Consider the following 27,561-nt stretch of genomic DNA (forward strand, 5'->3'; position numbering starts at 1 on the left):
CTCTTAAGGAATGGAAAAGACTTTTCAGCTCTTCAGCTACACCAGTGCAGCTGATCAAAAACTACCAACCAATGATATGGAGTACGTGACAGCCAGTAAATCATAAGGAGGCCTGTTACAATCAATGTCAGAGCAAAAGCTGAGACTTAAGCAGATGTAAATTTTCTAAATCTGCCTAGAGAATATTTTTTCTAATATATGGAAAGGTTGCACATAGTTACTTATAGTGGCATATTCTGTAGTAAACGTTCTCTCCATCTGAAAGATTGAATTTACGGGAGAGAAATGCCAGTCTTGTAAGCAAGAGCTATACCGGTGTAACTGCTTTCACAATTAGGCAAGAGCTAGAAAAGTCTTGCTTTGTCTGGGAATGAGGCACACCCTGGCCTGGGGAGCAGTTGCCCTCCCATCTCCTTTCCCCTTCAGAGCCTGAAAGATTGTTCTTCTGAGACACTTTCAAGCTTCCTCTCCTTCCCAAAGCCCCCCACTGTTTCACACAGCTTGACTTCTTGCACGCTTTTGTGTCCTTTTCCCCTATTCCCATGCAAACCTTGAAATTTAATTATTTTTTACTATTATTCTTAGTCCAGAGGAAATGTGGAACTGGTTTTTAGTACAGAAGATGAAGATTTACAAACTCCACAATGCCTGGCAAGTGGTCCGTCTTAAATTGTACAGTGTTTGTAAGGACTAATTAAGCATGTTTGTCACTGAGAAGATTCATAGAACAGCTTCAACTTTCCTTTTGCTTCTGAGCCTCTGTACAGCTGTACAGAGCCTGGGAAAGTGCAACAAAATGCACATTATGGTAGAGGTGTTACTGCATGCCTTGCTGTGGTCAAGGGTTGAGTGCCTAAAGCATGTTCTACAGACTCACCTTGCTGGTATTTTGTGATGCGAGGGAAACCTTTTCTTCCGAAACTTTAATTCTAGGCTCAGTGTGGGCTGCAAGCTGTGTTATTACAGCCGGGTTCCTGCGAAAACTTACCCGGGTGTAGATCTCACCCATCGTGTTGTGTCATGGCGCTGGCCTTTTCCATGTGTGAAGAGGGAGGCTTTGTCTGTGCCAGTACCAGCTTTCGGGATTAAAAAAAAATAAAAAAAAAAAAAAACAAGGTTGGTTTGTTGGTTGGTTTGTTTGTTTTCTTTTTCTTAACGGGTGATACGGCCTACCTGCCGCCCCGAAGCCGTAGCCACGCTACGGCCGAGAACGGCACCTCCCCTCTCGCTGCTCCCGCCGCAGCGCGGCGGGGCCCTGAGGGCTGCGGGCGCGCCCGCCCCGCCCGCCGCCGCCGTCCCCTCGGCGGCGCGGCGGTAGCAGCCGGCCGCCGTAGCCCCTGCGAGGGGGAGCCCGTGGCCGGGCTGGGAGGAAGAGAAAGGCGGCGAGAGTCGGGTTACAAGATGGCGGCGGCGCTGCGGTAGCTGCTGAGGCGGCGGAGCGGCGCCAGCGAGGGCCCGAGCCGGGGCGCGGCGTCGCTCTCTCGCCGTCAGGGAGCCATGAAAAGCGGAGCGTTAAAGGCCCCGCCGTGCCCCTGAGCGGCCCGGCGGCCCCGCTTCCTCCTCCCCCCTTCCCCCCCCTCCCCGCTTTCGCTCCATCGCCCCCCATCCCGGAGGCGGAGCGGGCCCGGGGCCGGCGCGGAGGCCCGAGGCCGGGGCTGCACCATGTCGGACACCCGTCGGCGGGTGAAGGTCTACACCCTCAACGAGGATCGGCAATGGGACGACAGGGGCACCGGGCACGTCTCCTCCACCTACGTGGAACGGCTGAAGGGGATGTCGTTGCTGGTGCGCGCCGAGTCGGACGGTGAGAGCGTGGCCGGGGCTGCGCGGAGGCCTAGGCCGCCCGGGCCCGGGCCTCCTCCCCGCGCCGGGCCGAGCCGGGCCTCCCCGCCTTCCTCAGGGAAGGCCCCCGAGGACTATCAGTATTATTTCCCCCTTTCCTCTAGCTTGCGGTTCCGTTCGAAGTCTCCTTCCCCTGAGAAGCCGCCACGGTGTTTACCGCCGTGGCCCTAGACTTTCCCCCTTCCAGTTACCCGAGCCAGCTGCATCTCTTTTGGCTGAGGCTGACTAGAGATGAAGTTGTTAATGTGTGACGACATCTTATTCGCTCTCAGAATAATTCTCTTTGCTTTTCAAGTGCTCTTTTCCTCCCCTTCCTGCTACTACAAAAAGTTGTTCGTTTCCCTCAGAAATTCACTGATTGTATGTGAGTTGTGTGGCGTTCCTCATGTTCTCTGGCACTTCAAAATCACCTTAAGGGTCTCTTCTGGAGGGGGGAGGGTATATGCTCCCCACTTTGACAGGTGCTAAATAAACCACCTAAGACTGGTATAAATTACTCTGGAGTTGTTGCCAGGATACATACACTACTTGCATACACAAGATAAAGTCCCTGGGTTTACAGTATCAAGATGATTCATATCTGAAGGACAGTTGAAGGAAATAAAAGCAAATGGCCCACATGGCTTCTGTGAGCAAAAACATTTTTATGCTAGGCAGCATGTTACCTGGTACAAAGTTGTATAGGTTTGCTGAATGGCATTTAAACGAGCTAGTTGTTGCACCAGGTGTCAGGAGAAAAAAAACAGCGCTACAGGAAATTTTTGACTGAATTAAAGGAGAAAAATACCTTTTAACAGAAGTACTCCTACTGAATTTTGCCTTACCTGGTTTATTTGGGGAATTATGTTGAAAGAAGATGGTTCTCCTGGACTGTCTGTAAGATACAAATTAAGTTGAGCACATGGTGGCTGGCACATGGGCGGTTGTTGTAAGATGCGTGAAGATGTTTGTTTTGTTAAACTCTGTAAATATCTCTTCATACCTTTTTCAGGTTCGCTACTGTTAGAATCGAAGATAAATCCAAATACTGCATATCAAAAACAGCAGGCAAGTATTATTGCTAGGCTTTATTGTTTCTGATTACTAATGCTGAGGAATTGTTTCATGCTCAAAGTAATTGCGTTTTGCGGAAAGAAAGGGAAGCGGCGTGACATGGAATTCTCGACAGTGTGTTACACAGAGGTGAAAAACTTGCTTAAAAGTCTGGAGGTGCTGTAATAGTTCACATTCTAGAAATTAAAATGTGACTCTCCTAAAAAAACCCTTTTGGACTTGAGGCTTCAAAGAGAATATATGCTATCTGGATAAATATTGAACTCATTATAGGAAAAAGAAACACGTATGTGTAACTTTTGTCTCCCATCCCAGGCTGTATGAAATAATTGCCGAATTAGGAAGGCAGAACTTTGGCCAGCTCTGTTACAGCATATTTACTTCTTGAGTTCTTCTTCTGGAAAGAACACAAAGGAATTTGTCTTTGTGGGATTTCTTTCATTGTTGCTGTTTAGTTTGTGTCTCAAGACTTGAAAACTTCTACTATCCTAAGTGACTAGCCATGGTGAGGCTTCCCTGCACGGTTGTCTTTCCTGGGGTAAGCCTTCTGCAAAACAAAGTAGTAAAACAGTTGGGAGCTATGGTAATAGGTCACTTTTCTGTTTAATCCACTAAAAAATAAGCTTATTAAACTTTTTCTGCTTTTATCGCTTTTATTGCCTTTTCCTTTCTCTGCATTAATTTTTAGTGTGTCTGCCTACATTGTTCTCATGGTTATTACTGGAGTTTTTTTCTGTCTCCTTTGTTCTACAGTAGATTCTCTATTTCTTTTGTTCAGTGCTTTACACTGTTCTTCATCATTATGGTATCCAGAAGTGTTTCAGCACTAGAAAACAGTAACTTTGCTCTTCCTAAAGCATGCAGAGACAAATCTTTAAGGATTTTGTTAGTTTTGGTGGGAAGTTACGTTGGGAGAATTTGAGGAAAGAGGCTGTGTTAGCTCTTGAGCACAGGCAGGCTCACTTGAGGTTGGGATCGAGTCGGAGTCTCCAGCCTAGATTTTCAGAAGGCTCTGTTTTCTGTGGTTTCCACTTTTCACTCATTAGATACGGGTGGTTTTAGTCATGTGGATGACAGTTGTATGCTTTCTTTGGGCAGGCCATGCTGAGGAAGGAGGATGGTCTTTATGGAGCTCTAGGGCTGTGAAAGTCAAGACCCTTGAACTGCTTCCTCTTTAGTAGAGGAAACTGATACACAGGGAAATATGAATGCAGATTATGTTGCTCTAAATTTTTTAAATGCTTCCTTTTGCAGCCTGTTCTCTAAAACTTCATACAACTGATGGTTTCAAAACCTTCTTCACTTAACTGGTAGCAAAGTTTCAAGTGACTTAAGTAGCTTTTGTTGTCATTTTTCTTGTGGAGGTCTTTGTGGGTTGTAGTTTTGAAAAATTCAGGTGGAGGTTTTTATTACTGATAAATATTGTAATGCTTTTGTGTCCTTGTGCCTGGTAGAGTTTGTTTCACTGTTCACTCTTTTGAAAAAGTTTGGTTTTGTTTTGGTTTGGTTTTTTTTTCAGAAGAGGAATAATGATTGATGATTTCCAGAGACAGGTTCTAGGTTTGTCTAACCTCTGAAATCACACAGCTTTTAGCTGACAGAGCTTTGTCCTCAAGTTCTATGTGCTTCCTTCTGAGTAGAGTAGCAAAAAGCAGACCTTAATGTAGCATTCCCATGCTTCTCTCGGTTTGTGAGATTTCAGTCTTGTTGCTAAAAGACTGTAGTATTCAAACCTGGGCATCTTAGCAACAGATCCTTTTTTAAAATGGTGGAAGGATTTAGACAAAATGTTTTGGTCAATCAGAAATGGAGAGAGCTGGTCTTTCCTCATTGTCCCTACTTGAATGTTGAACTTTGTTACAGAGGTAGCCTGAAGATTTGGAAGCTGTACTGGGCAGCCCAGGGCAGAGGCTTGTAGCTGAGTGGCAGCGTGAAGGAGAGCGCTCTCTTCCACTTACTAGAGTTCCGTTGCAGATCAGCATTAAGGTGCTAATCATCCTGGGTTTGGGGAAAGCTGCAAGATGGTGCAGCTTGGTGAAAAGGAAACAAGCCGTGCCTACATGTCTGTCTTCATAGAAATTATTTGAACGGACTTACAGGATAGTTATCACTTAAGTTGTGATTTGCATTACAACACTCAGTGAAAAAAGAAAACCAACTGATTTTTAGTTGCTCTGCATCAGTCTGTGATTCCCAGTATTACAGTGTTAGTGTTAAGTGGTGCTATAACTATTGACTAAGCATAAGCAGGGCAGGCATGTTACCTGCCTTCTCAAATCATGTTTGTGGTCACGAGCTTTCATGCAGGATTCAGTTCTGTCAAGGTGCTAGGCGTAGTATAATCATGACCTCTTTCTCACAAGAAATAGGACTTGGATTGGACATAGGTGCCAGGCTGTGCAGCATACAACATAAATGAATCTCTAATTGCACGTATGCAAAGAACATAAAGAGCCCGACGATCTTTAGATCCACATGGATTTTGGGACATAGGCTTTGAGAGTTAGTTACCTACCTCCACTGGACACCCCACACTGGCTGAAGGGCAGGGTCAGCTTTGTCAATTCTGGAGGCTCTAGCAAGAGCAGTTTAAAAAGTTGTTACCACACCCATTTGTTGTTCCACCCTCTGCTTGAGGTTACTGTTCCCTGGCAAAACTGGCAGAAGAGCGTGTCTTCAGTGAGAAATCAGATGGATCTGTTCACGTGCTTTGTTCCTCCAGCTCAGTTAAGAGGGCAGTAATTTTCAGTTGCCTGGCTGTAAGACTTTAAACTGCTACTGTGAACATTGCCTTCTGATGTTAACTCTTCTTTAGGTGCACTCTATGCGTTTTCAGATCCGAGCTGAAGAATGTGTGCCAATACTGTCTTTTGCACAGAGTTGCCATCACTCATGTGACAACAGAGCACTTTGCTTGAGGCAAAATCAAGAGTTACTTGAGGCCAGGATTTAACACGTTTGCAGGGGTGCTGTTAAAGCCAGCCTGAGCAGTTGCCAGGGGGCTGCTTCACTCCTCTTCCATGCCAGCATGAGTACTGATGTTACTGTGTGACAAGTTACATGTAGGAACTTTTTCAGTTGAAATACCTCGTTTTCCTGGATTAATTTTTATCAGCATGTGTTCCCTAGTCTGGTTCACTGTACAGCATGCTTGTGCTGGCGTAGCAGGGGTTGAGGGGCCAGTGCAGGAGGAAGGAGAGGTGGAGTGGCAGACACTGTGCAAACCAGTACCGACACTGGAGAGAGGTTTGAACTACTCTCCTAGTTTAAATTGCTGTCCTGAGTTAATCTCTTCTTCTGCTTGTCTTTATACTATGTTTGAGTGAATTAAGGAACATTGCTGTTGCTCATCGAGGGAGCACTGTCGTGGGTGCTAATTGAAGCAGGTGGGAATGGTAGTCTCTTGCAGCAGCTGGGCCTGGGAGATGTGTGCCTGGGGTCTTTGTGGGTTGTCTTAGGTCATGCAGGAAGTGTATGCCAGATGAGTAGGTTTTGTATTGGTATTGGACAATTATTTTCTGATGAAACTACCAGTCTTTCAGAAATATTTTTAGAGAAACTTATGTAACTTCTGCTTTGTGTGGGCAGTACAGATTGCAATGTATACCATTCAGTAACTCGAGAATGCCACAAAATTTTTGAGTGCAGTCTCTATGGATGCATGAAGTCGTCTAAGTTACTGCACTGTATCTCTTACTTGAATCATCCTGGACTGTGAATAGGAATTCTTCATGTATGTGTCCTTTGTTCATTGAGGCATCTCTGAGTCTCAGCTTAACCTGGAAGTATATTGATTTGGAGTGTCAGGACATCAGTAATTTCACAGAATGTTTCAAGATAAACATTTCAGGTTTTGAGTTCTGTAACAGCCATAAAATTGTGCTTATGAATTCTTATTTTTTGATTAATCTCTAAAAGAAAACCAGATCAGGGAGCAGATCAGACTTTTCAGTACCTGCAGTCGGCAATTATTTTTTTTTTCCTTGAAGCCCAGTTCAACTGCTCACTCTGAAATGGCACACTGTAAACATAGAGATTCAGCTGTCTGTGAGCCGGAGATGAGGGTGGACAGCTGTAAGCAGAAACCATGTCAGCTATATGAAGCTGTACCATTTGCGCACGTGAATCGGAGCCCAAAAGCAGGGAGACTGCCTATTAATATTTGTGACTGTAGGACCATGTAAGACACTGTAGTATAAATAAACAACTCTCATAGCATTAAAACCATAGAGCAGTGAGTTCAGAACAGGAGAACTATGGTTTTCTTAAAGGAATATGTAAAAATGAGGGAAAAAAAACCCAAAACAAAACAAAACAAAAAAAACTCAAACCAAACTTGTGCGAATGCTGTTGTTTTTAGTGTGACCTGTGATGTTTTGGGAGAAGGAAGCTGATCTGTTGGTAGGCATTTGTCAACAATGTTGCTGTAAGAAAAAGATGGTATGCTAAACTTCTTTGTTTAAGAAAAAAAAAAGGCAAATGTAAAACCACCAAAACACTCAACTACATATAGATATTGAGAGATTAAGATTACTGTAGGAATGAGCTGAAGAATCAATGCCATATCAGTGGTGCTGATTAATGTTCCAGAGTGGTGATTGAGCAGCTGGTAAGTTAGTTTGTTGAGACAGAGGTGTTTCAGATAGCTGTGCTGATGGAAGAGTTTACCTGCTGTCTCACGCCAGGTGCTTGGCAGCAGTCCTCTCCCAAATGTTAGACCCCTCACATCTGCCAGTGGAAATACTTACAAGTGCTCCCTGACCTGTGTAAGCCCAGACAACCATGTTAACAAAGGTCTATTTAAACCAGCTAAACTAACTTGATTTGGATCGAAAATGGTTAAGGAATGCTGACTGACAGTAGGTTCGAGAGTGGTGATGATGACTTGGTATTAATTATGTTTTTGTCCTTTTGTCTGTGGCGGGTACATGAAGGATGGTGACGGGGTAGTTGTGATACCATGTCATGGATTGGCCTTTTAGCACAGTGAACGCCTTACGGGTAGTGATCAGTCACCTTCATCGTTTCCTCTCATTTGGTGCACAAAGGAAACCAAGAAGTATTTTTGGGGTACTTGAGATGTGAGGGGGCCGTGGCAGCATCTCGTTGCCTCTGAAGTTTCCTAAGGTGTATCAGGTATCTGTAAGCCAGTCACATGTTTGTTTGGGTTTGGTTGCTAAGCTTTAGAGATATGACTTGGAATATTCTGTTTACAGTAAAAGTGATACATAAGGTAAAGACTTGCAAGCCTTGATAAATTGTGTGGTGAATATTGACCTTTGTAAATGTGGGAAGTGAATTACCTTATTGACCATTAAGCAAGGGCTTGCTGGTGTTTAAAAAAAAAAATGTGCTGTAACAGTTCAGGAAATCAACAAACTTGGAAATGTTGAACCATTTTGCTGGAGCTCATCAAATGTACTGCAGAGTTAGCTGGGTGCCATTCAGTTTGAACACACTAACAGGAAGATGTGTTTCCCGAGTGCTGAATTTTTAAATGTTGAAGCACAGGCTTACATTCCTTACAGTATGGCAGCAAGTGTCCTAATAAAACCTCATAAAAAAAACCTTTTTAGTCTATTCGGAAATTCCAGTGCATCTTCCAGATACACTGTATAAGTGCACAAATTGAAATGGTGGAAGCAGTAGTAACAGAGAAAAATAAACTTGCTCAAGTGAAAATACCCGTTGGCTAGATCTTCCTGACTTAAAATAAAACTCTTAAGTTGTTACTAATTCGGGCTGTATGGCTCTTAATTCATAAAATATTATTTTACCATTAGTTAGACATAATTTCTCACGTTGCTAACACTCTATTAGACACTTTCTGAGGAGGAAACATGGTAATCTTGGGGTTTTGTTTTTACTTTATTAAATGTTAAAAGACTGAAATTGTTACATTGCAGGTTTTCTTAACCTCCTACAATGTGTGCGTTTCCTTTTCAAGACTGTTGGCTCAGAAGTATGTTGCAGAAAAATGCCATTATAAGTGTTTCGAATGTGAAAAAAAAGTATATTTAAATGTATAATAAATAAGATAGTAGTCATAAAATAGCAAAAAAGAAAGGTGATGTTCCTTATGGCAGAGCAGGTGATTTAATGTTTTAGTGTCTTAAATTCTTTTTAGACAAGTGTAACTTTAATTATTTCTTCTTTAGACATGTGACTTATTGGAACACGTATTAATATGTGGTGTAGGCCTGTTTCAGGAACAATTATTCTTTTGTTTTTGTCTTAAACAGGACACCCTGATTGTTTGGTCAGAAGCAGAAAACTATGATTTAGCACTGAGTTTTCAAGAAAAAGCTGGCTGTGATGAAATTTGGGAAAAAATCTGCCAGGTACAGTTAACTTTAAATATTCTGTTTCTTCCAGATGTTTTAGTGTCTTCTGTAACTTCATGTATTTGTACTGTAATTGTTAAACCTACTTGTAAAATTAGCATGTATTCGTCATTCTTTTTCTGTGGCTTTTCTGCGTAAGATCTGAAGTTGCCACTATTTAGAATGCTAGTTGTTTTCATAATTGAATTTCACGCTTTTGAAACTCCGGTGCTAGGCATTTCAGGGTTGGTTGGTCGGTTTTTATTACCAAGGGGAATGCCAGAATACCACATTTTCATTGTCCTTCTCCCAGGTGGCTTTAGGAAGCTGGCTTGCTGGAGCGTGATGGAACTGAAAATGTGGTGTAATAAGGTGCATAAGGAGCTTGATATTTCACTGTGGGAGACAGGGAGGTGGCATTGCTGTCTGGCCTCAAAAATGTTAATGGTTTTTTCTTCATCAGGGCTGAAGTCTGGTTGACTCTCTGTGTCTTACGGATATTTTAATCTTCATTGGTTTATTATGAAACAGTTCAGATTTTATACTTTTAATTCTGAAAGTAACAAGTCAATAGAGTTGCATATATGTGTACTTAAAAAAAAGAAACCTGGGCTTTTGTGTTGGTACTTATCATAACCTCCTCAAATTTTGAAATGATGCAATGTAGAGCTGTTAACTAAAGGAACACCGAACGTGAATTTCCTATCGGTTTCCTTTGAACAAACTAGGAAATTTAGACACATTCTTAATCCTTGTGTGTTTTTGGGTATAATGTCTTGTCAGCCAGTTCTGAAGTACTGTTGTTGAAGGGAGACAATCCTAGTAACTGCAAGTACATGCGTCTGGGAAATAGTCCAGGTTTTAAATGGGAGCTGAGCTGATGACCAGGCAGAGAGGGAGGTCTTCATGTGATCAGACAATGTAATCCGTTAGTCTTAGGCTCTTTCATCAGGCACCACAACTCTTCCTGCATTGTTCTTTGAGGCTCCTGGTTAATGTGGTCATTTGTGAGGGAGTTAACAGGAGGTAATGAGTTCTAGAGCTGGATCAGTGGGGGCAACGAAGAGTGTAGGATGTATGAGAAATCTGGGGAAAGGAGTTGGAGGGGCAGGCAAAGCAGAAGGAAAGCAGAGTGAGGCACAATTGCTTCCCTCTTTTCTTGTTCAATTCTGGTATTCATGACGTTTTCCTGCCTTTGTTCTCGGTCTTTTTGTTGTTTCACTTAGTTGATATAGCTGTGGGCTCTTGCTACAAGTTTAAGGCTTCATACCCTTCTGTTCGAGACACTGAAAGAAGGTTTTCTTATGCCTTTCTTTTCTTTTTATATTTTGTGCTTGTTTCCAAGGTGCTTCAGACTTACTGACTGCACAGATGCTGTTAGGGTCTGGTCTGGTTTGGTTTGTTTTTTTTGACAAATGTATTATTGAGGTAGTGACTGTAGAATTTAGAGGCAGCAAACTTACTCCTCTGCACAGCTAGACATTTCCAGGCAACTAAAGGTATAAAAGTGCTTATGCCCACTTTATTTCACTCACTGACTTGATTATTTTTATGTATGCTTTGGGATAAGGCAGTAATTGTGCACGCTGTCTTCTTAGGTTCAAGGCAAGGATCCTTCAGTGGAAGTCACGCAGGACCTTATTGAGTCAGAAGAGGAACACATAGAAGAAATGCCTGAAACGAGTCCTTTGATCGACCTTCCTACTTGTGAACTCAACAAACTTGAAGAGATTGCTGACCTAGTTACCTCTGTTCTCTCCTCACCAATCCGTAGAGAAAAGCTAGCGCTGGCCTTGGAGAATGAAGGCTATATTAAAAAACTATTACAGCTTTTCCAAGTCTGCGAGAATTTAGAGAACACTGAAGGCTTACATCATTTATATGAAATTATTAGAGGAATTTTGTTCCTCAACAAAGCAACTCTGTTTGAGGTGATGTTTTCTGATGAGTGTATTATGGATGTTGTTGGATGCCTTGAGTATGATCCTTCTTTGGCTCAGCCAAAACGGCACAGGGAGTTCTTGACCAAAACAGCAAAATTTAAGGAGGTTATTCCTATAACAGACTCTGAACTCAGGCAAAAAATCCACCAGACTTACAGGGTACAGTATATTCAGGACATCATCTTGCCGACACCATCTGTTTTTGAAGAGAATTTTCTTTCTACCCTCACTTCCTTTATTTTCTTCAACAAAGTTGAGATTGTCAGTATGTTGCAGGTAAGTGGTTTTTAATATGGTATAGATGGATTATGTATAGATACCTCTAGCTGTAGTTTTGAAATCGATTACGGCTCGTTAACACTGTGTAAGTTAATCATACACACTTTAATTTGCATAATGTTTTGAATGCTTCGCCTTATTTCTGATACCTTTTATTTTGTATTTTTAAAATGGTGGATTTCAGGTAAGTATAGTAATGTATTTTAATGGGTTGTAAACAGTTAAAGGTTATTCTTGATTCACAAGCAACATACACAATTTGATCTGGTTTTGTATAGGTATTTGGGGAACAAACAGCTTATTGTATTATATAATAGGGACATCTGTGACACCTTTATAACAAATTCTGAATCTGTGATTCTAAAGAGCATGTAAAGAACTGTTCCTGTTATGCTACTATTCCTTTATGGTACTAATTTAAAATGTTCATGTTGTATTATAACGTAAGTAATTTTGGGCTTTTTTTTTCTTCATACTGATAACCAAAAGTAATAATAAATAACCAACACGTTACTGTATCAAAAAGCTTACTGCATACTTTGTAGTCAGAAGCAGGCTTGTAAGTAGTTGGGTGCGGCAACCAAACCGGAGCCTGGAAGGAGCCTGTGTGTGAACTTCGTGACATTTTGGGTATTTTCAGTTCATGTTTTGTTGTGCAAACTAATGGGTACTAAAGTGATTTTGTTCTGTTTCTGATCCGTGTCCTTAGAAAAATGGTACATTTGTGCAGAATAGAACATCACAAACCTGTTGGTTTTCAGTGTGGATAGTCTGCGAAACAGGAAGATACACCAAGGAGAACAGGAGGGTAGTTAAAATTGTTGAAAGAGGGGCACTGGAGAAATAACATTACCATAAGAAGAATTTTTAAAGAATGCAATAGAGATTTTGGAAAAAAATCAAAACTAAAGAATTGCAGAGAACTGCATGAATTAGCTTCTGGGTTTGTTTCTTCTTTCTGTTTGAATAACAGAAAGACACTAAAAAGTAAATCCCACTTGCAAAATTAATGACTTTGTATTAAATAAAGATTTCTCTTTTTATTCTGTTGTATATATTAGTTTTCTACAGCTAAAAATAAATTCAGTATTCTCTTGATGCTACAGTCCTGTTTCCATTTAGAGATTTTTAACTCTACAGAGTTCTTTATTTTTTCATTTAGGCTTTGCCGTACCGAATATTTAATTGTGCCTTAACAGAAAACAATGATTTCCTGTTACCTCTAGCACTCTTTGAAGAAAGTTTTGAAATCCCCTGACAGGAGGCAGCTATCTTTGCCATAGTAAAGACAGTATATGGCAGATAGGTTTGCCTGTTTGTTTTGAAGACTGTAATGGAGACATGCGTGATGATTTACAGATAATGTTGATACTTGCATCATTTGAGCTGCCTTGAGAATTACAAACTAAGAAGAAAGCACACTCAGAAGAGATGTTGCTGATGGCACACTTGAGGAAAATTACATGGTCGTATGGACCTCAGGTTCAGGACTGTTTTCGCAGTTCCCTGGTATAAATCAGCTTTTTGTTGCGGCACAAGAACTCTAAAGCTCCTTCGGGCTTGGTGAACATGTTAGGAGTCTTGTTACCCTAAATACACTGGCAAAGCTCCCTAGCAGAATGCAGTTTATAGGCATAACAGATTGTTTGCTCTGCAGCAAAGCTGCTTTCTACGTGCCGCGAAGCAGTAGATCCCAGCGCTGCTACCGATGAAGGGCAGCCGTGGGGGAAACGGAGCGAGCGTGGAAGACAGACCTAGATCTGTCCTGTGCTTTAGGACATTGGGACCCCACTGGGTGGGAGCCTTAGACAAGCAAGAGAGCTTTCTGCTGCCAAGTGCTCCGTAGTGGGGATTTTGTAGCCTATCTGTTGTTGATTGTGGTACAGTTGTGGGGTGTTTTTAACAGGCTTAATTAAGCTGTTAAAGCCAGCAAAGCTTAGAATAAACTGCTAAGTCTGTGTGTGTCGCGCTCTCTCTGATGTTGATTACAGGTATTGTTTGTAAAGCACTTCTTTCCCTGTGTCTTAAAGTCTTGAAGGAAAAGATGAGCCTTTGGCTGGCATTCCTGTCACTGTAAAAAATCTGTAGTATGTTAGCCTAATAAAGCACACAGATCTTAGCAACCGCACACAGCAAAATAGAGAAGTAAGCACCTTCTACATTGTGCAACATAATGTTTATATATATTTATTAGAATGCTGCTATTTTCTTCATGTTTGTTCAACGCATAAGTCGTGTTTATAGAGTTGAATCAGTACAGTGATGCATAATTTTGTAATGCTGTAGCATAATGTTACTATTTACTTTAAGATTTGTATTGTATTTAAAACAGAGGCATTTGATTTGAGAGAATGCCAATGCTATTTTCCGCGTGAAGGGAGTGCAGAGAAATCGATGTACAGAGAGGGCAGGAAATGCCCAAACAGTTGAGAGATGATGATGTTCACCCTGGTTTTCTTGTACCTCCTGAGTGTTAAGCAGTGGTGTAACTGAAATACTTAACAAGAAATTAAATGTTGTCCTATATATACTGAAAAATAAATATCTCTTGGTAGTAGAGGATCTGAATACGAAAACCAAAAAATACTCTCAGAAGTTTTCCAGGTTGGAAAAGCTGAACTTCCTGCAAGCGGGGGAGCTTATTTGGAGTACAAGGTTAATGGGGACGTGGCTGCAGCAAGCTCATAGTGTGTTAATCTAGCCACCCTTGCATGGGTGAACTGAAAAAATGTTTGCAACACCACAGATCCAAAATAGGGTCACTGCTACATGCGTGGTGTTAACAGTGTAGTGTGAGTGGTGCAGATGCAGCATGCTACAAACTGTATCTTGCCTGGTGGTTTCTAGTGATGCTGTGTGGAGGTTGCCTCCCTGGAAGGCTACACGCGCAGTGCAGGGAGGGAGCCTGGACCAAAGGCTGTCATTTGCTGCAGTCTTGATGCACAGGGGTGTGTGGCAAACTGTACAGTGAGTACAACTTGGGGTAGGGCAGAGCTGCAAACCACAGCGGGTGGCACGGCAGAGCAGGGAAGGAAGTGACATGTGCCTTAGACAAGTCTCTGAGAAGGCAGTTCTGGTAATCATCGCCGATGCTTGGCTTCACTTGGGGTTCTGGTCTCCCGGACCTGCTTCTGCAGCACAGAATGGGTCCTGAAACAGCACACTGGACATGATCCTCCTGAATGCCTGCTCTTGCCAAATTTCCCTTTCTTGTGATAAAATCATGTAGATGTAGAGAAAATAGGGAGAAAAATCCTTATCTACCCTGTCTACTAATGCATGGAGTTTTGTTTGTAATTAAGCATCGTAGTCAAGCTTAAATTAAGTTTGACTTTCTACAGTGTGGGAACCAATACAGATCGATGCTTTAACTTCTAAGAGGCATTGTGTAAGTCATACTCTTCTTATGTGTTACGCAGGAAGACGAGAAATTTTTGTCTGAAGTTTTTGCACAGTTAACAGATGAAGCTACAGATGATGACAAACGATGTGAATTGGTAAGTCAGTGGTCTTGGTGGTTCTTTGAATGCTTTAAACTACAGAGATTAAGTAGAACTAGTGAAACACTTTTGCTAGTTTTGTAATCTTTTGATGTATTTCTGTAACCATAGAATAATTTCCAGTGTAGCTCAGTTTCTGTTTATGTACTCACTAGAAAAATACTTCTTGCAAGGTAAGCTCTTGATGTATTTGTTCTAAATAATGATTTTACTGTTGAGAAAGTACTAGCACTGAGCTGACATGCTAGACTTAAAGGTATACTTTCTTCCAAGTACTCTTCAGCATACCATATCACTTATTTGCCATATAAACACTGCTTTTTTCATTACACTTTACTCATTCAAAAAGATCTCTTAAGTCCTATGACTGAGGATTACCAGTAGGCCCTTAAAATATAGTACAAATATTTATCCTTGAATGTGTTTATCATCTTAAATTGCTTTGTTAAAGTCTTGCTTTCAGCAAGGGAAGCATCGTTGTTCTTTCAAACAAAAGGCACACCAGACAGGGCTATGAATCCTTCATATGCTAGGGATGCTAAAATAGCTACAAGGTGACCGTGTCTCTTTTAAAGTAAATTTCAACCTCTTAAATTTTTACTTTCTTTTGCTTTCCTTTGTTGATGTTATTGAAGGTTATTGAGGAGAAAGGACTAGAATAATGCCATTTTCTGAGAAGGCACATAGCAGCCAGTATACAATCTGTGTTACAAATTGTAATGGTTTCCTACTTTCAGAGATTTTTCTGAATCAAATACACCTTGAATTATTTTTTCCTATATGATAGGTTAACTTTTTCAAGGAATTCTGCGCGTTTTCTCAGACGCTACAACCTCAGAACAGAGATGCGTTTTTCAAAACTTTGGCGAAGTTGGGAATTCTTCCAGCTCTTGAAATTGTAATGGTAAGTGAAAACTTAAAACTGATTTTAATAAAATTTTAAAAGCCCACAGCCATTTAACCAGTTTTGCAGATCTGCTAAGTAACTTTGTGTAGGTTTGACTGGACAGCTTTGCTGTGCTGCAAGTTGAAGTTTATTGTAATGTTCAGAATCCAAAGGATGTCCACAGTTTTCTCAATTAGCCTGACTTTATTGCTGCTTTTTTTTTTTTTTTTTAGTATTTATTTTTTTTACTCTGCATGATGGAGAAGTCTGTGGTAAATGCAGTCCTTTTGACAAGGTAGTATAGAAGTTGAAAGATACTCTTTCATGTGGCAGCTTGATTTTTTTTTTCTGTTGTTGGAGCAGTGCCAAAGAAATATTTTCAGATAATCTTGAACTGTTAGCTTGTTCCTATCCAAAAGATCGCATAATCCTGTCTTTTCAGAGGTATAAAGCAGATAGATTAATCTTAATCAGCAATGTGAAAACATAATTTTTTTCACTCCTTTGTTTGAAACAGCTTTTGCTGCCCAACCATGGCAATTCATATCAGTGCTGTTGTTACTCAGACACTATAAATTCAAGGGGTTTTATATTCTAGAGTAACAATCTGTGAAATTACCAAAGGATGTTGACTGTTACAAAAACATAAAAGTCATATAAATGTTCAGTGGTTAGATGAACGCTAATCTTACTCTTTTCCAGGGCTAGAACCAGTCCAAATGTTTCCTGTTGCATTAATATTTTAGGCTTAGAAATTGTACAGTTATCAGAGAAAATATCATACCTTAAGGAAAATTATTAATTCTTCTTGCCTATAAATGAGTACGGAAACTTTTGTATGATCGATTTGTACAGGTGGTCCTTTTGTACAAAATCAATAAACTCTGGATACCAGATACAGAATATTAAGATCTTTTATATCATGCTACTTGCTGGGTTATCTGTGTTTTCTGCCTAAATGTTTTAGGGGTTTTTTTTCTGTAACTGTATTACTGTGTCTCTCATAGAAACTTTTGTAAGAAAATGTTCTCAAAACTTTTAACTCCCTATTCTTTGCAGCTTAACTTGACAATAAACAGCAAACTATTTAGTTGAATAAACTGATCTCTTTTTTATTAGGGAATGGATGATCTTCAAGTTAGATCTGCTGCTACAGATATATTTTCTTATCTAGTAGAATTTAGTCCATCCATGGTCAGAGAATTTGTAATGCAGGAGGCCCAGCAGAGTGATGATGTAAGTAAAAGTGTTTTGGAGTTTGCTAAATATACTAGTTTTGGAGCAAATGGGAGAAAATAAAAAGTAACAAGAAAAAAAAACCAAACCAAACCAAAACAAAAAAACACAAACCAGAAAAACCCAGCAAAATAAACCTTTCCAGAATGTGGGATACAGTTAGCCCAAAAATGTTGATATTAGAAACATAGGAAAAAGTAGATGTAAGATACAAAAGTTTCTGAGCATGTTGGTGTTCCATGTCTTTACAGTAATAAGATTGTAGGTCTGCCTAGCAGTAATTTTAGGTGAGGAGGGTTGTGTTTCTTACAACTCCAGTGTCTAAACTCAATTTTAACTTTTTGTTTATATTAAAAAAAAAACCAACAACCCCCCCAAAAACAAACAAACAAACAAACAAACAAAACAAAAACAAAAAAAAAAAAAAGAAAAAACAAAAAACCAAAACAACAACAACAAAAAAACGAAACCGAATACAGAAACTAGGGAAGTCATTTCACTGTTGAAACTATGTCTAATTACTTTGTGGTTTGTTTGCTTGGGTTATTTTGCAGGACATCCTCCTCATCAATGTGGTCATTGAGCAGATGATCTGCGATACTGATCCTGAACTTGGGGGAGCTGTTCAGTTAATGGGGCTTTTGCGTACTCTGATAGATCCAGAGAATATGTTGGCCACAGCTAATGTAAGAAAATACAAAGGGGTAAAGACACTTTACTGTCTCAGCAAAATTAAAAACCTGATACTCTGTATTACTGTTATTGTGGTCAGAGGATAAAAAAAAAGATTTTTTTTTTTGAGTGTTGTGTGTGGTCTGATAATTTAAACAAGCTAAAAAATAGGCTATGATTTCCATTAGTTTTTGAAAATAACCAGTACGTGCATGTGGCATTGTGCAAGTATTTATTAAACCAAGCAGTCTCAGGCTTCAGTAAAACAGCACTAAGCTGGTCATAACTCCTGCCAGCTGGATGGTAAATACTGAAAGAAAAGAGTCCAGCAAAGTGAAACCAAATCAGTATTTTAATGCCAGTGGCTCGGTAAAGATGCAATGTTGTTGAACTGGTTCCATACTGAGGGATTTATTTATCTTCTTGAATTCCAGATTGTACATGTGTATTTAGATGTCAAAGAAAGAATAAGAAATCTGTAGAAATTTGCTATAAAACTTGGATCATTCCTTTCTTTCAGCTGCTGACATTCCAAATGCAAACCACAGTACAGCGTATTTGTAATTTAATGCATACTCCATGTAAGAAAACACACTGTAATCTTACGCATATAATGAGACACATATTCTACAGAATGTAGTGAAATGCACCGGATGATACTTTTTCTTTAGTGTGGAAAGGTTTGCAGGTTGTTATGGATAAAAGAACTACATTTTAAGAATCTTCTAAGCAAGCTTTGTCAAGCACTTTGAGTTGTTGATGCATTTTCAGTGTATATTTGCATGCATGGTTGGGATTTTTTGGTGATAGCTGGGTTGGTTTGATGTCTCGCAGATCTTTTACCAAAATAAAGAAATACATCATCTTTAAGTGAAGACAATGTTGCAGGCCCAACCAGAAAGATCCAGGCAGCCCTGAAGGGATGGATAGAATGCTTTGTAGGCTGTTTCTTACGTTACTACTTTTGCTTATTTAAAAGGTTATATATAAATGCCAGTCTTTAATAAAGTTATATTTGTTTTAGAAAACAGAAAAAAGTGAATTTCTCAATTTCTTCTACAACCATTGTATGCACGTTCTTACTGCACCGCTTCTGGCTAATACATCAGAAGATAAATGTGAAAAAGGTAATGGGATTTTTTTTTTTTTTCCCTTTGTCCTGTAATGTTTTCAAGTGACTTACAGTCCTGGTAACAGCAATAAGCCTGTGATTCAGCTGTCAGTACGCTTGCTGAAAACTGTTGTTCTCCCGGTGAGAGGGGTTCTGTGGACAGAAGTTTTAATAGCCCTTTCTTGCAGCTTTAATGATAACGTGTCTTTAGGCTGTGCTTTGTAAAATAACTGTCTCCTTGAGGTGTATTGTTAATTGTATACTAGTTTTACTAGTATAATTTGAAAGAGTATTTGCTGTAAAGCAGAGGGTATTTCTAGTTCACAGGTATTTTTTTCTGAAAGTTTACAAAAGTGCTGTGACATTCATCAGTGGTTACATGATTCCAGGCATTGGGTGTGCTCAGGTGATTAGCTCCGAAGACTAGTTTTCACGTGGCTGTAGTGTAGAAATGCTGGAAGAAATCTCTTAAAAGAAATACAATTTGGAAGTCCTTTATCTTGTTTGGTGGTTTTTTTTTTTTATTTTTCCCGGTAACAGTGAAAGAATTGGAAATGTCTGTTTGGTGCACACAAATAACACTCACTAGTTTGCCTCTAGAGCTTTACAAACAGAGATTTAACATTACAGCCTCTGGAGTCAGACTTTTTTCCGAGTACTCTTGAAAGAGATTAAATCAAACCAATTAAGTGTTAAGTCAAAAAAAATAAATGTTTTATACAAAAAAATAAACCTTGTAGAATATCTGTAGTACTCATAATATTATTTGAAAAATTTTGAATAGGCACTTTCTTTTAGACTAGGTAGTAATAATATTCATAAGTATTAGATTACATCTTTTCACCTAGTTGAATTTGAAACTTTGTAATGTAAGTTGAATATAGAAATGTCCTCTGGCATGCATTCTTGCTGTATGTTTATTTCCCTGTAGCTTACAGAAACTTTGGATGAGATGAAAATTTCAAACAGCTGATAGAGTTGATTGTTTATCCCCATCTTTTTAAATATTTACAGTGCTTTGAAAACCTTTTTGTGATTTTTGTTTTTATCTTCTATTTATCAGATGCAGTAGTTGGGTCCACTAAGAGTAATACAATTTGTCCTGGTAAGTTTTAATTGACCTTGAGTTTTGAAACTTGTCTTGCATGCTGTGTATGGTGGTTTTGTTTACCAAAAAAAAAAAAAAGTAAAAGATATGTCCGTACTTCTTTTTTTTAATACTTTTTGTTGAAATAGATGTAGGTGCTTTGCTTCACTTGAGACGACAGGAAGCTGAAGGAACATTTGCATCTGCTTTTGAGTAATTGGGTTTCACTTTATTTTTTTTTCCCCCAGTCAACTTCACTACTACTGAAAGTTTGTATCATTGTTAGCAGAATATGTACTAAAGAGACATAGCTGAGCTCTTACAGTTTGGATTTTTATCTGTTCAGACTTCCTGAGCATTATGAAAAGACATTGTTAATTAGGTTCATGTGAATACAGGTCTGGCTGGCTTGCTTCTTTTAACTACGTACCGTTAGTCTGGATTTCTGGATTGCTGTAACCGGTAACTCGCTAACCTGGAAGAGGTCCCACTGCCAATTCAGTGATTTTTGTGACTGGGAAAAAAAAAAAAGAAAAAAGGCAAATTTGTGTTTGTTGTTTTGTTCTGACCCACCATCCTGCTTCCTAAAGCAATCCAGTGTGCCACTAAAGATGTGTCGGGAACTGTAACAGCAGCTGAGCTCAGGGATGATTTGGTGCATGTGACTTTTTTTTTTTTTTTTTTTGTGTGATATAACTTAAGGCAGTCACTTTTCTTGTAGATAATTATCAAACGGCACAACTACTTGCCTTAATTTTGGAGCTGCTTACTTTTTGTGTGGAACACCACACGTATCACATCAAGAATTACATTATGAACAAAGATTTGCTAAGAAGAGTACTCGTCTTGATGAATTCGAAACACACGTTTCTGGCCTTGTGTGAGTATTGAGCTGTTGTGATTTGAGGCTTTGTATGTTCTGTGTGAAATGTATAGGAGTACAAGAGGATACTTACATTCAATATTCATGTTAATTTCCTCCTACTGACCGATAAGTAATTTTGAAGGAAAGGGAACAGATGCCTGTTCACAAAGGCCAGTGCAGTTTATGAGAGGAGGAGAATTACTGCGTCTTCTGGAGTCCACAGCGATCCTTTCAAGTCTTTATAATAGTAAGGATCATTTGTGATCAGCCGCCTTCTCTCATTTAAACAGAAATACTGTCATTTCTTAATTAAGTCATAAATCTAGTGCTCCTTATAGAGAGTGAATGAAATTTTGTGAACCATGGTATTTAAAGAACAGGGGCTGGTTCTGGGCGGCAAACACAGAAAAGCACAGGAATGAGCTGATAATTTAACTTCAGGTGTGCTGAAGTCGATTGCTGCTGTATTTCAAAACGAAATTAATGGACCCTGATCACATTTAAATACCCAGGAAAGTCAAAGAAGGAGAGAGAGGTTACCTGTCAGCAAATGTTTCTTCTGAGCTTTGAGAAAGTGCTTTTTAATGCTCTCGGTTTGGGGCTGTGTCTTCCTCTCGGTAATGTCAGGTTTTTTTAGTTCTTTCCAAGAGCAGCAGATTGGAGCCCTGGCATGTACGTAGTTACTAAATTCTTGAATTTCTTTTTTCATATAGGTGCTCTTCGCTTTATGAGGAGGATAATTGGCCTAAAAGATGAATTCTATAACCGTTATATCACCAAGGGAAACCTGTTTGAACCGGTTATAAATGCTCTGCTGGATAATGGAACTAGGTACAATCTGCTCAACTCTGCCGTGATTGAGCTGTTTGAATTCATCCGAGTGGTAAGTGAAACAGCTTCATCAGCTCTTGCACGTACGTGGCATCTCAGGTGGAAATGCAAAAGGCCAATCTTGCACATGAAATAGGACTTAAAATCACAAACTGAAAATCCCGTAGATAAATCTCCAAGTAGAAATGAGCCAGTAAACCGCTTCATGCCTGTCTGTCTTGATCATCCCATCACAGGGTATGTGTGTGCCCTGTTTACATCCAGGGCTGTGTAGAAGTGTCCTGTAGATGAAATTCTTCTTAGTGGTTGAATGCGTTGTTTCTGGACCAAACCTTGAAGTGGGGAATGTAAGTGAAATATGTTAGATGTGAGTAAATCCAGGTATTAACTGGCTCTGAGTGAGACTGATTATAAATTTGCATGATCGTTGTCCTTTAAAATCCTACACACCTGCTTTCTTGGCCAGTGTCAGCTTTGATTCGGTAGCTTTTCCACTGGCAGCGTTTGTGGGAACAGGGTGTGTGTGGGGAGGGCGAGCAGGAGCAGCCAGTCAGTTGTACAGCCGGAGTAGAAAACAAGGACGTGCAGCAGCTCCTGAGCTACTCACTGCAAGTGCCTTGGTGTGTGGGAGTCTTCGCAGGGAATTGTTGTGGTGTGTGAAAACGAAGGGCAGTTTTCAGTCGTAGGCTATCATAGCTGCTGTCTTTTTCAGCAAGAAGAAAAAGCATTGTGTCTCCAGGTGACTTTGGCCAGCACAGTGTGAAAGTTAAGATTTGCCTGACACAGTGGGACTTGTCAGAGGGTGACTGACCAAACGGTGCCACGTCCCCTGTGTGCTGCTGGAGTCACTGAGGACTGGAGAGAGAGCTAGAACTCGTAGGGAGAGCAGGGCACAGCTGCACGCCTGGTTTTCCCCAGAAGGCTTAATGCTAGATAGCAAGTATCATGTTTAATCAAACTATCACAAACAGAATTCAGACAGTACTGAATATATTGTCTATTCATATGGAAAATTTAATAATTATTTCTAGATTTCAGCTTTTGCATTGAGGAAAAGATTTGATTAATTCACATTTGTTCTTTACAGTAATGTTTTGGCTATGGACAGTGAATCAGTTACTTTCAAAACTAACTTTTAAAGCTTTCTGAACTACTGCATGTTAATACTTGAGACTGAAACCCCGTGTTGTTCTTATGCAGGAAGATATTAAGTCCCTTATTGCACATATAGTTGAAAACTTTTATAATGCACTTGAATCTATCGAATATGTTCAGACATTCAAGGGACTGAAGACAAAATATGAGCAAGAAAAAGACCGACAAAACCAGAAACTGAACAGGTACAACCCAGTTTGTGTATTTTGAGACTTTATGCTGTTTTGTGTTCTCTTTCTGCTGCTGGTTGGGTTTTTTCTTCCTAGAGGACAGAAAAAGCAGAGGGCTGAGGTTGGGGTTGGTTTTGATTCTTGATGAAAACTTCTTCAATTAGAGTAAACCCCCATCTGACTTCCCTTGTGACCTGCTGTAGTACAGTTCATGTTTGTCAGTACATTAAATGTTACATTCAGAAAACTCTCTGCTTATGAAGAGCAGAATCTTCTTGTGTCACCCAGAGCTAGGATTCAGTCAGCCTTACTGTCAGCTGGGCTTCTGGTGGAGCTCCCACTGACGGCAGAACCAGGGACGGGGCTGCGCTGCCTTCTCAAGCACACTGAATTCACTCTGAAGTGTCAGGATTCTGCCATTTCTGATCCTGGCCAAGTCCAAAACAGCAGGAAAACTTGAACCACGTGTCATGTGTCTCTTACAGTGTTCCATCTATATTGCGTAGCAATAGATTTCGCAGAGATGCAAGAGCCTTAGAGGAGGATGAAGAAATGTGGTTCAATGAAGACGAGGAGGAAGAAGGTGAAGCTGTTGTACCTCCAGTTGAGAAGTCAAAGCAGGAGGATGATTTTCCAGATAGCTATGAAAAATTTATGGAAACTAAAAAAGGTATTTACTCACTTTTGGCTTGTCAGCACCGGAGGTGCTCTGTGCCAGATACGTGGAGTATCGTGTGAACAAACCATTTGCTTGCGCTCAGGAGTAAGCCTACCCCTAAAAGGGCGTTCTGTGTAATTAAGGCATGAATTCCTACCATGTCTTTGCAAGCTAGTTTTAGGATTAAAATAATGAGTTAAATTGCTCCAAGCGTGCACCTCGTTTAAATCACGTTCAGAAGCAAAACTTGGTGTGTACTTGTGTGCGTAACATCCCCCTGCCCGCAGCATCGGGGCCGGTCTCAGTCCGAGTGCTGGCGTGCTTTGGATGAGGTCAGTAGGTGAGCTGTTGATTTAAACTGAACTTAAAAGAAAAAAGAAAAAAAAAAGGTGGCTTCTGTCCTGTGATTATGCTGTGATGTGGCTTGTACTGCGTGGTGTACGGCTGATACTTAAGTGTGAAAATGTTTGTCCCTCAGCGAAGGAGAGTGAAGACAAAGAGAATCTTCCAAAAAGGACTTCAGCTGGGGGATTCAAATTCACTTTTTCCCACTCAGCCAGCGCAGCCAATGGTGCCAACGGTGCAAACAGTAAATCCGTGGCAGCTCAGACGTCACCAGCGAGCTCCAACGGCTCCTCGTCAAAGAACGCGACGCTGACCACGGCGGTGACGGCCGCCAAGGTGGGAGAGCTCGTGCAAAGGCCGCTGTCCTCGCGTAGCACGGCCGAGCCGGGGCCTGAGGCTTTACTGCTTGTAGTGTGGTAGAGTTAGCGTGAGGCTCGAGGCAGCGTTTCTTTTTACTGATAAAGCCAGCCAAAGCCCTGTCCAGTTAAACCCTCGCTAGGTTGGGGGGAGGTTTAAGGAGGAAGTATTAGGTGGGCACAGTTTAATCCCGCATCTTCTGCCTCGTGCAACTGCTCCCACTCCCCGGCTTTAACTGTCCGCTTGCTGCTCGGTGTGTGAGATCTACACACAGGAGACCGGGTTTTTTCTGAATGATGTCACTGCCCTGCTCCTGTCAGGGAATTAATAAGTGGTTTTAAGCAGATGAAATACAGGAAGTAATAATTGCGAGGCCAGATCCAGAGGAGCAAGGAAGTTCCTGTACTTTTTTAATCTTAAGGTGTTCTTGAGCATTCTTGAGACAAATGGGTCTTCGAATGAAAAGGGCATCACCAAGAAACCTTCCGCTGCAGGCTTGTGTGTCCCGGGCGGGCTGGCTGGGGGTTATGTATTGAAATTGCACATTCCTGGGTGTTTTTTTTCAATGTGAGATTTTCTTTTTTTTTTTTTTTCTTTTTTTTTTTCTTTTTTTTTAATAAATTGGCAGGGAAGTCTAGTTGGCCTAGTGGATTATCCTGATGATGAAGATGATGATGAAGAGGAGGAGACATCTCCACGGAAAAGACCTCGTCTGGGTTCATAATTGAAACCAAAACTTTGGAAAAAAAAAAAAACTTTCACTATGGGGTTTCAAATGCTGCAACTGTTTTAAGAGCTAAAAAGGATCTGAATCAGAAAGCTTTCTCCCATGAGTATATAAGATAATACAAGGAGTAGCAAAAGAAACTCAGTATATCAGCTAGAAAGGGTTAGTTCTGTAAACACAAAGCTTCCAGGGAACTTAATATCTTTCTAGTAAATAAGGAGTCTGCCATTCGGGCTGTCAAAAAAATTAAAAAAAAAAAAAAAAAAAAGTGGGTTAGTATTCACAGAACCTGGATGATGGCTTCTCAGCAAGGAAAGTCTCAGGTGTCGGGAGGGCAGGGGGAGGGAAAGGTATGGTAAACACTTTTTTAAAAATATTGCAGGGTTTCCCCAGTGTTTAACAGAACTAGGAAAACAAATCAAGCTTAAATTTTGAACCCAGTAATCTTAATTTTGTAATGGTGCTGTCAGTTGTGTTCTTTTAGCAATGCCTCTTTTAAAAAAATTTTAAGGGAAAACTAACTCTGTTTGCATAAGAACAATCCAGATTTTGGGACCACTAATTGCCAATTAAATCGCATTTCTCATGGTTGGAGGGAGGGACGCTGCAGTTATAGTGCATGTTGAGTTGTTTAAAACAGTGTAAGTTTAATTTGTATTTTTCAAGAGGAGAAAATGGAAGCTGGATTCAAAATGGATGGTTTGCTTGGTTTTTCGATTAGTCATCCAGTAACACCTATGCCAAGGAACGATCGCTTCCAGAAATCTCTGCAGGAGCTGCTTGTGTGGAAGCGGTGCCGTACGCGGCCCGGCCGCCTGGCTCTCGGCTCGGCGCCGTGCGAGATCCCGGACTGGAGTCGCTCTGTGGTGGTCGGTGAGCTGCCTCCCCTCGGAGCAGCAAGCCCGTTTCCTCTTTGCCAGTTTCTGGTGCGTGATCGAGGTGGTAAGAAGAAACACTAACAGGTTTTTCATAGCGATGGATTCAGCGGCGTTTTAACACCAAAGTCACTTCGGACCAAGGCAGAATTCTCACTAACAGAACACCGGTCTTTGAGGCAGAATCAACAAGCAGCACCTGAATCTGGGTGTTAATGCGAAAGCTGCTTTTTAAAAAAAAATAAAAGCACATTCCACAGAGTAGGTAAGCAAACCGTGACAGAAATAGGTGAGTTGATGGCGACTTGGTGGAGGCAAACAGTCCAGGTGTTCTTTTCGAGAGCAACAAGCGAACTGTAAATATTTTAATGTTAGTTTGCCCATGTGTGATCTGAGATCATGATGAAGTGAGAGGAAATTAATGTGTCAGAAACGTTAAAAATACGAAACCAGCTGCAATCCGCCACATAGATCACTCTCGTAATATGTGTTATGGGTCCATTTCTCCTGGAATAGTTTAAACTGAAGCAGTTTCTCTGTTTTGGAGATTTTTGTAGTTAATTTTAATTTTAGCTATTGTTTGGAAAAAGATGGGCTGTCTGTGTAGATACGAAGTATAGTTTTTTCCATAAAACAGAAGTTTATTTTGTATTAAAAATACCACTGTACTTGTTTTACACCATTTGTATACATGTGGTGATATTAATTCTGAACTGTAAAATTCAGGAATTAAAATGTGACCCTGTAATTCCATAATTATTGCTTTTGTTTGGTTTGTTGTACAGGGTAAGTTAACTCAGACTTTTAAATGTGGCCATTTTAGAATCTTTCTTTAAAACGAGCGATCCCTGCAGTTTCACAAGTAACTCCATACCACTAGATGCAATCCCCAAGGGAACGTCTTCCCGAGGCGGAAGCGCAGCCGCTGGACGACGCGTCGTGGGCGTGGACGTGGGGACAGCGGCTTTGCCCGCCACTGGGACTCCTTATTTTTCATCCGTGCGCCAAAAGGGCCTTGTCTGCTCCCGGCCTGGAGGATCCAAGGAAACGTTTGCCGGAGCTGCAGTGTCTCCCGCTGACCGTCATCTGGTTTTCTTCCCGCCGAGTCTTTTCTCTCCCTCGGTAACGATGAGTAACTTCCTCCAGCGCTGCACACGCCACTCGAGTTACGCAGTTCGTGCCTTTTGCTAAACCTGAGGCTGAAAAATTGTGTCACCTGGGCTGCGGACCCGAGTTGTCCTTGGTTCTCCTTAACAGCTCCCCCAAACAAGCTCTCTGAGGGGCTCCGACCGAAGCATGTTAGTCCTTACTCAGTGTTCCCCACCACCCCAGCTCTTCCCTTAACTACTGGCAGGAGCTTTAAAAACACATTCAGACCAACAGGAGTGGTTTTTACAGCAAAAACAAGAATGTCATGCGTTTTTTATAGTTGCTAGAAAAAGACTGTGTAAAGTGGCATTAGATGTCCTGTTTAAAAATAAATAAAAAAAAAAAAACCAACCCAAGAAACCCTACAGTCTCTCTAGAAGGTGATGTGCAAGCGCTTTCTAACTGGCTTGGGGCTGGGGCCGTGCCCCCCTCGAGGCCGTTTCCCCCGTGACCGGGTCTGGGGGTGCTGCCCGTGGGCAGCCCTGGCCCAGTGCCTG

The 27,561-nt window shown here is 40.8% G+C and overlaps 1 protein-coding gene across 4 annotated transcripts; it reads left to right on the forward strand.

Moving 5' to 3' along the window:
• Positions 1-1,288: 1,288 nt before the first annotated feature.
• PPP4R3B (protein phosphatase 4 regulatory subunit 3B) lies at positions 1,289-26,671 on the forward strand. 4 transcript variants are annotated; one of them, XM_032989158.2, is made up of 16 exons: positions 1,289-1,804; positions 2,834-2,889; positions 9,138-9,236; positions 10,817-11,437; positions 14,860-14,937; positions 15,728-15,844; positions 16,946-17,062; positions 17,617-17,748; positions 18,759-18,861; positions 19,909-19,950; positions 20,654-20,812; positions 21,511-21,680; positions 22,829-22,968; positions 23,439-23,623; positions 24,168-24,292; positions 24,942-26,671. In XM_032989158.2, the coding sequence occupies exons 1-16, from the start codon at positions 1,663-1,665 to the stop codon at positions 25,035-25,037; spliced, it is 2,382 nt and encodes a 793-aa protein (XP_032845049.2). In that variant the 5' UTR covers positions 1,289-1,662; the 3' UTR covers positions 25,038-26,671. The 4 variants fall into 4 exon arrangements, with proteins under 4 accessions (XP_032845049.2, XP_032845047.2, XP_032845048.2 ...); XM_032989156.2 differs by having other exon boundaries at positions 1,290-1,804; positions 24,090-24,292; XM_032989157.2 differs by having other exon boundaries at positions 1,290-1,804; positions 23,460-23,623; positions 24,090-24,292.
• Positions 26,672-27,561: the final 890 nt, after the last annotated feature.

This window comes from Tyto alba, unplaced genomic scaffold, assembly GCF_018691265.1.
Source record: "Tyto alba isolate M040663 unplaced genomic scaffold, T.alba_DEE_v4.0 Super-Scaffold_16, whole genome shotgun sequence".
Classification (NCBI taxonomy): Eukaryota; Metazoa; Chordata; class Aves; order Strigiformes; family Tytonidae; genus Tyto; species Tyto alba.

Bases quoted from the DNA above. Each gene is read 5' to 3' on its own strand.
- PPP4R3B (XM_032989156.2), top strand. From the start codon at position 1,663: ATGTCGGACACCCGTCGGCGGGTGAAGGTCTACACCCTCAACGAGGAT. The intron at 19,951-20,653 runs GTAAGTTTTAAT...CTTTTCTTGTAG, and splicing joins GAGTAATACAATTTGTCCTG to ATAATTATCAAACGGCACAA. The intron at 20,813-21,510 runs GTGAGTATTGAG...TTTTTCATATAG, and splicing joins ACACACGTTTCTGGCCTTGT to GTGCTCTTCGCTTTATGAGG.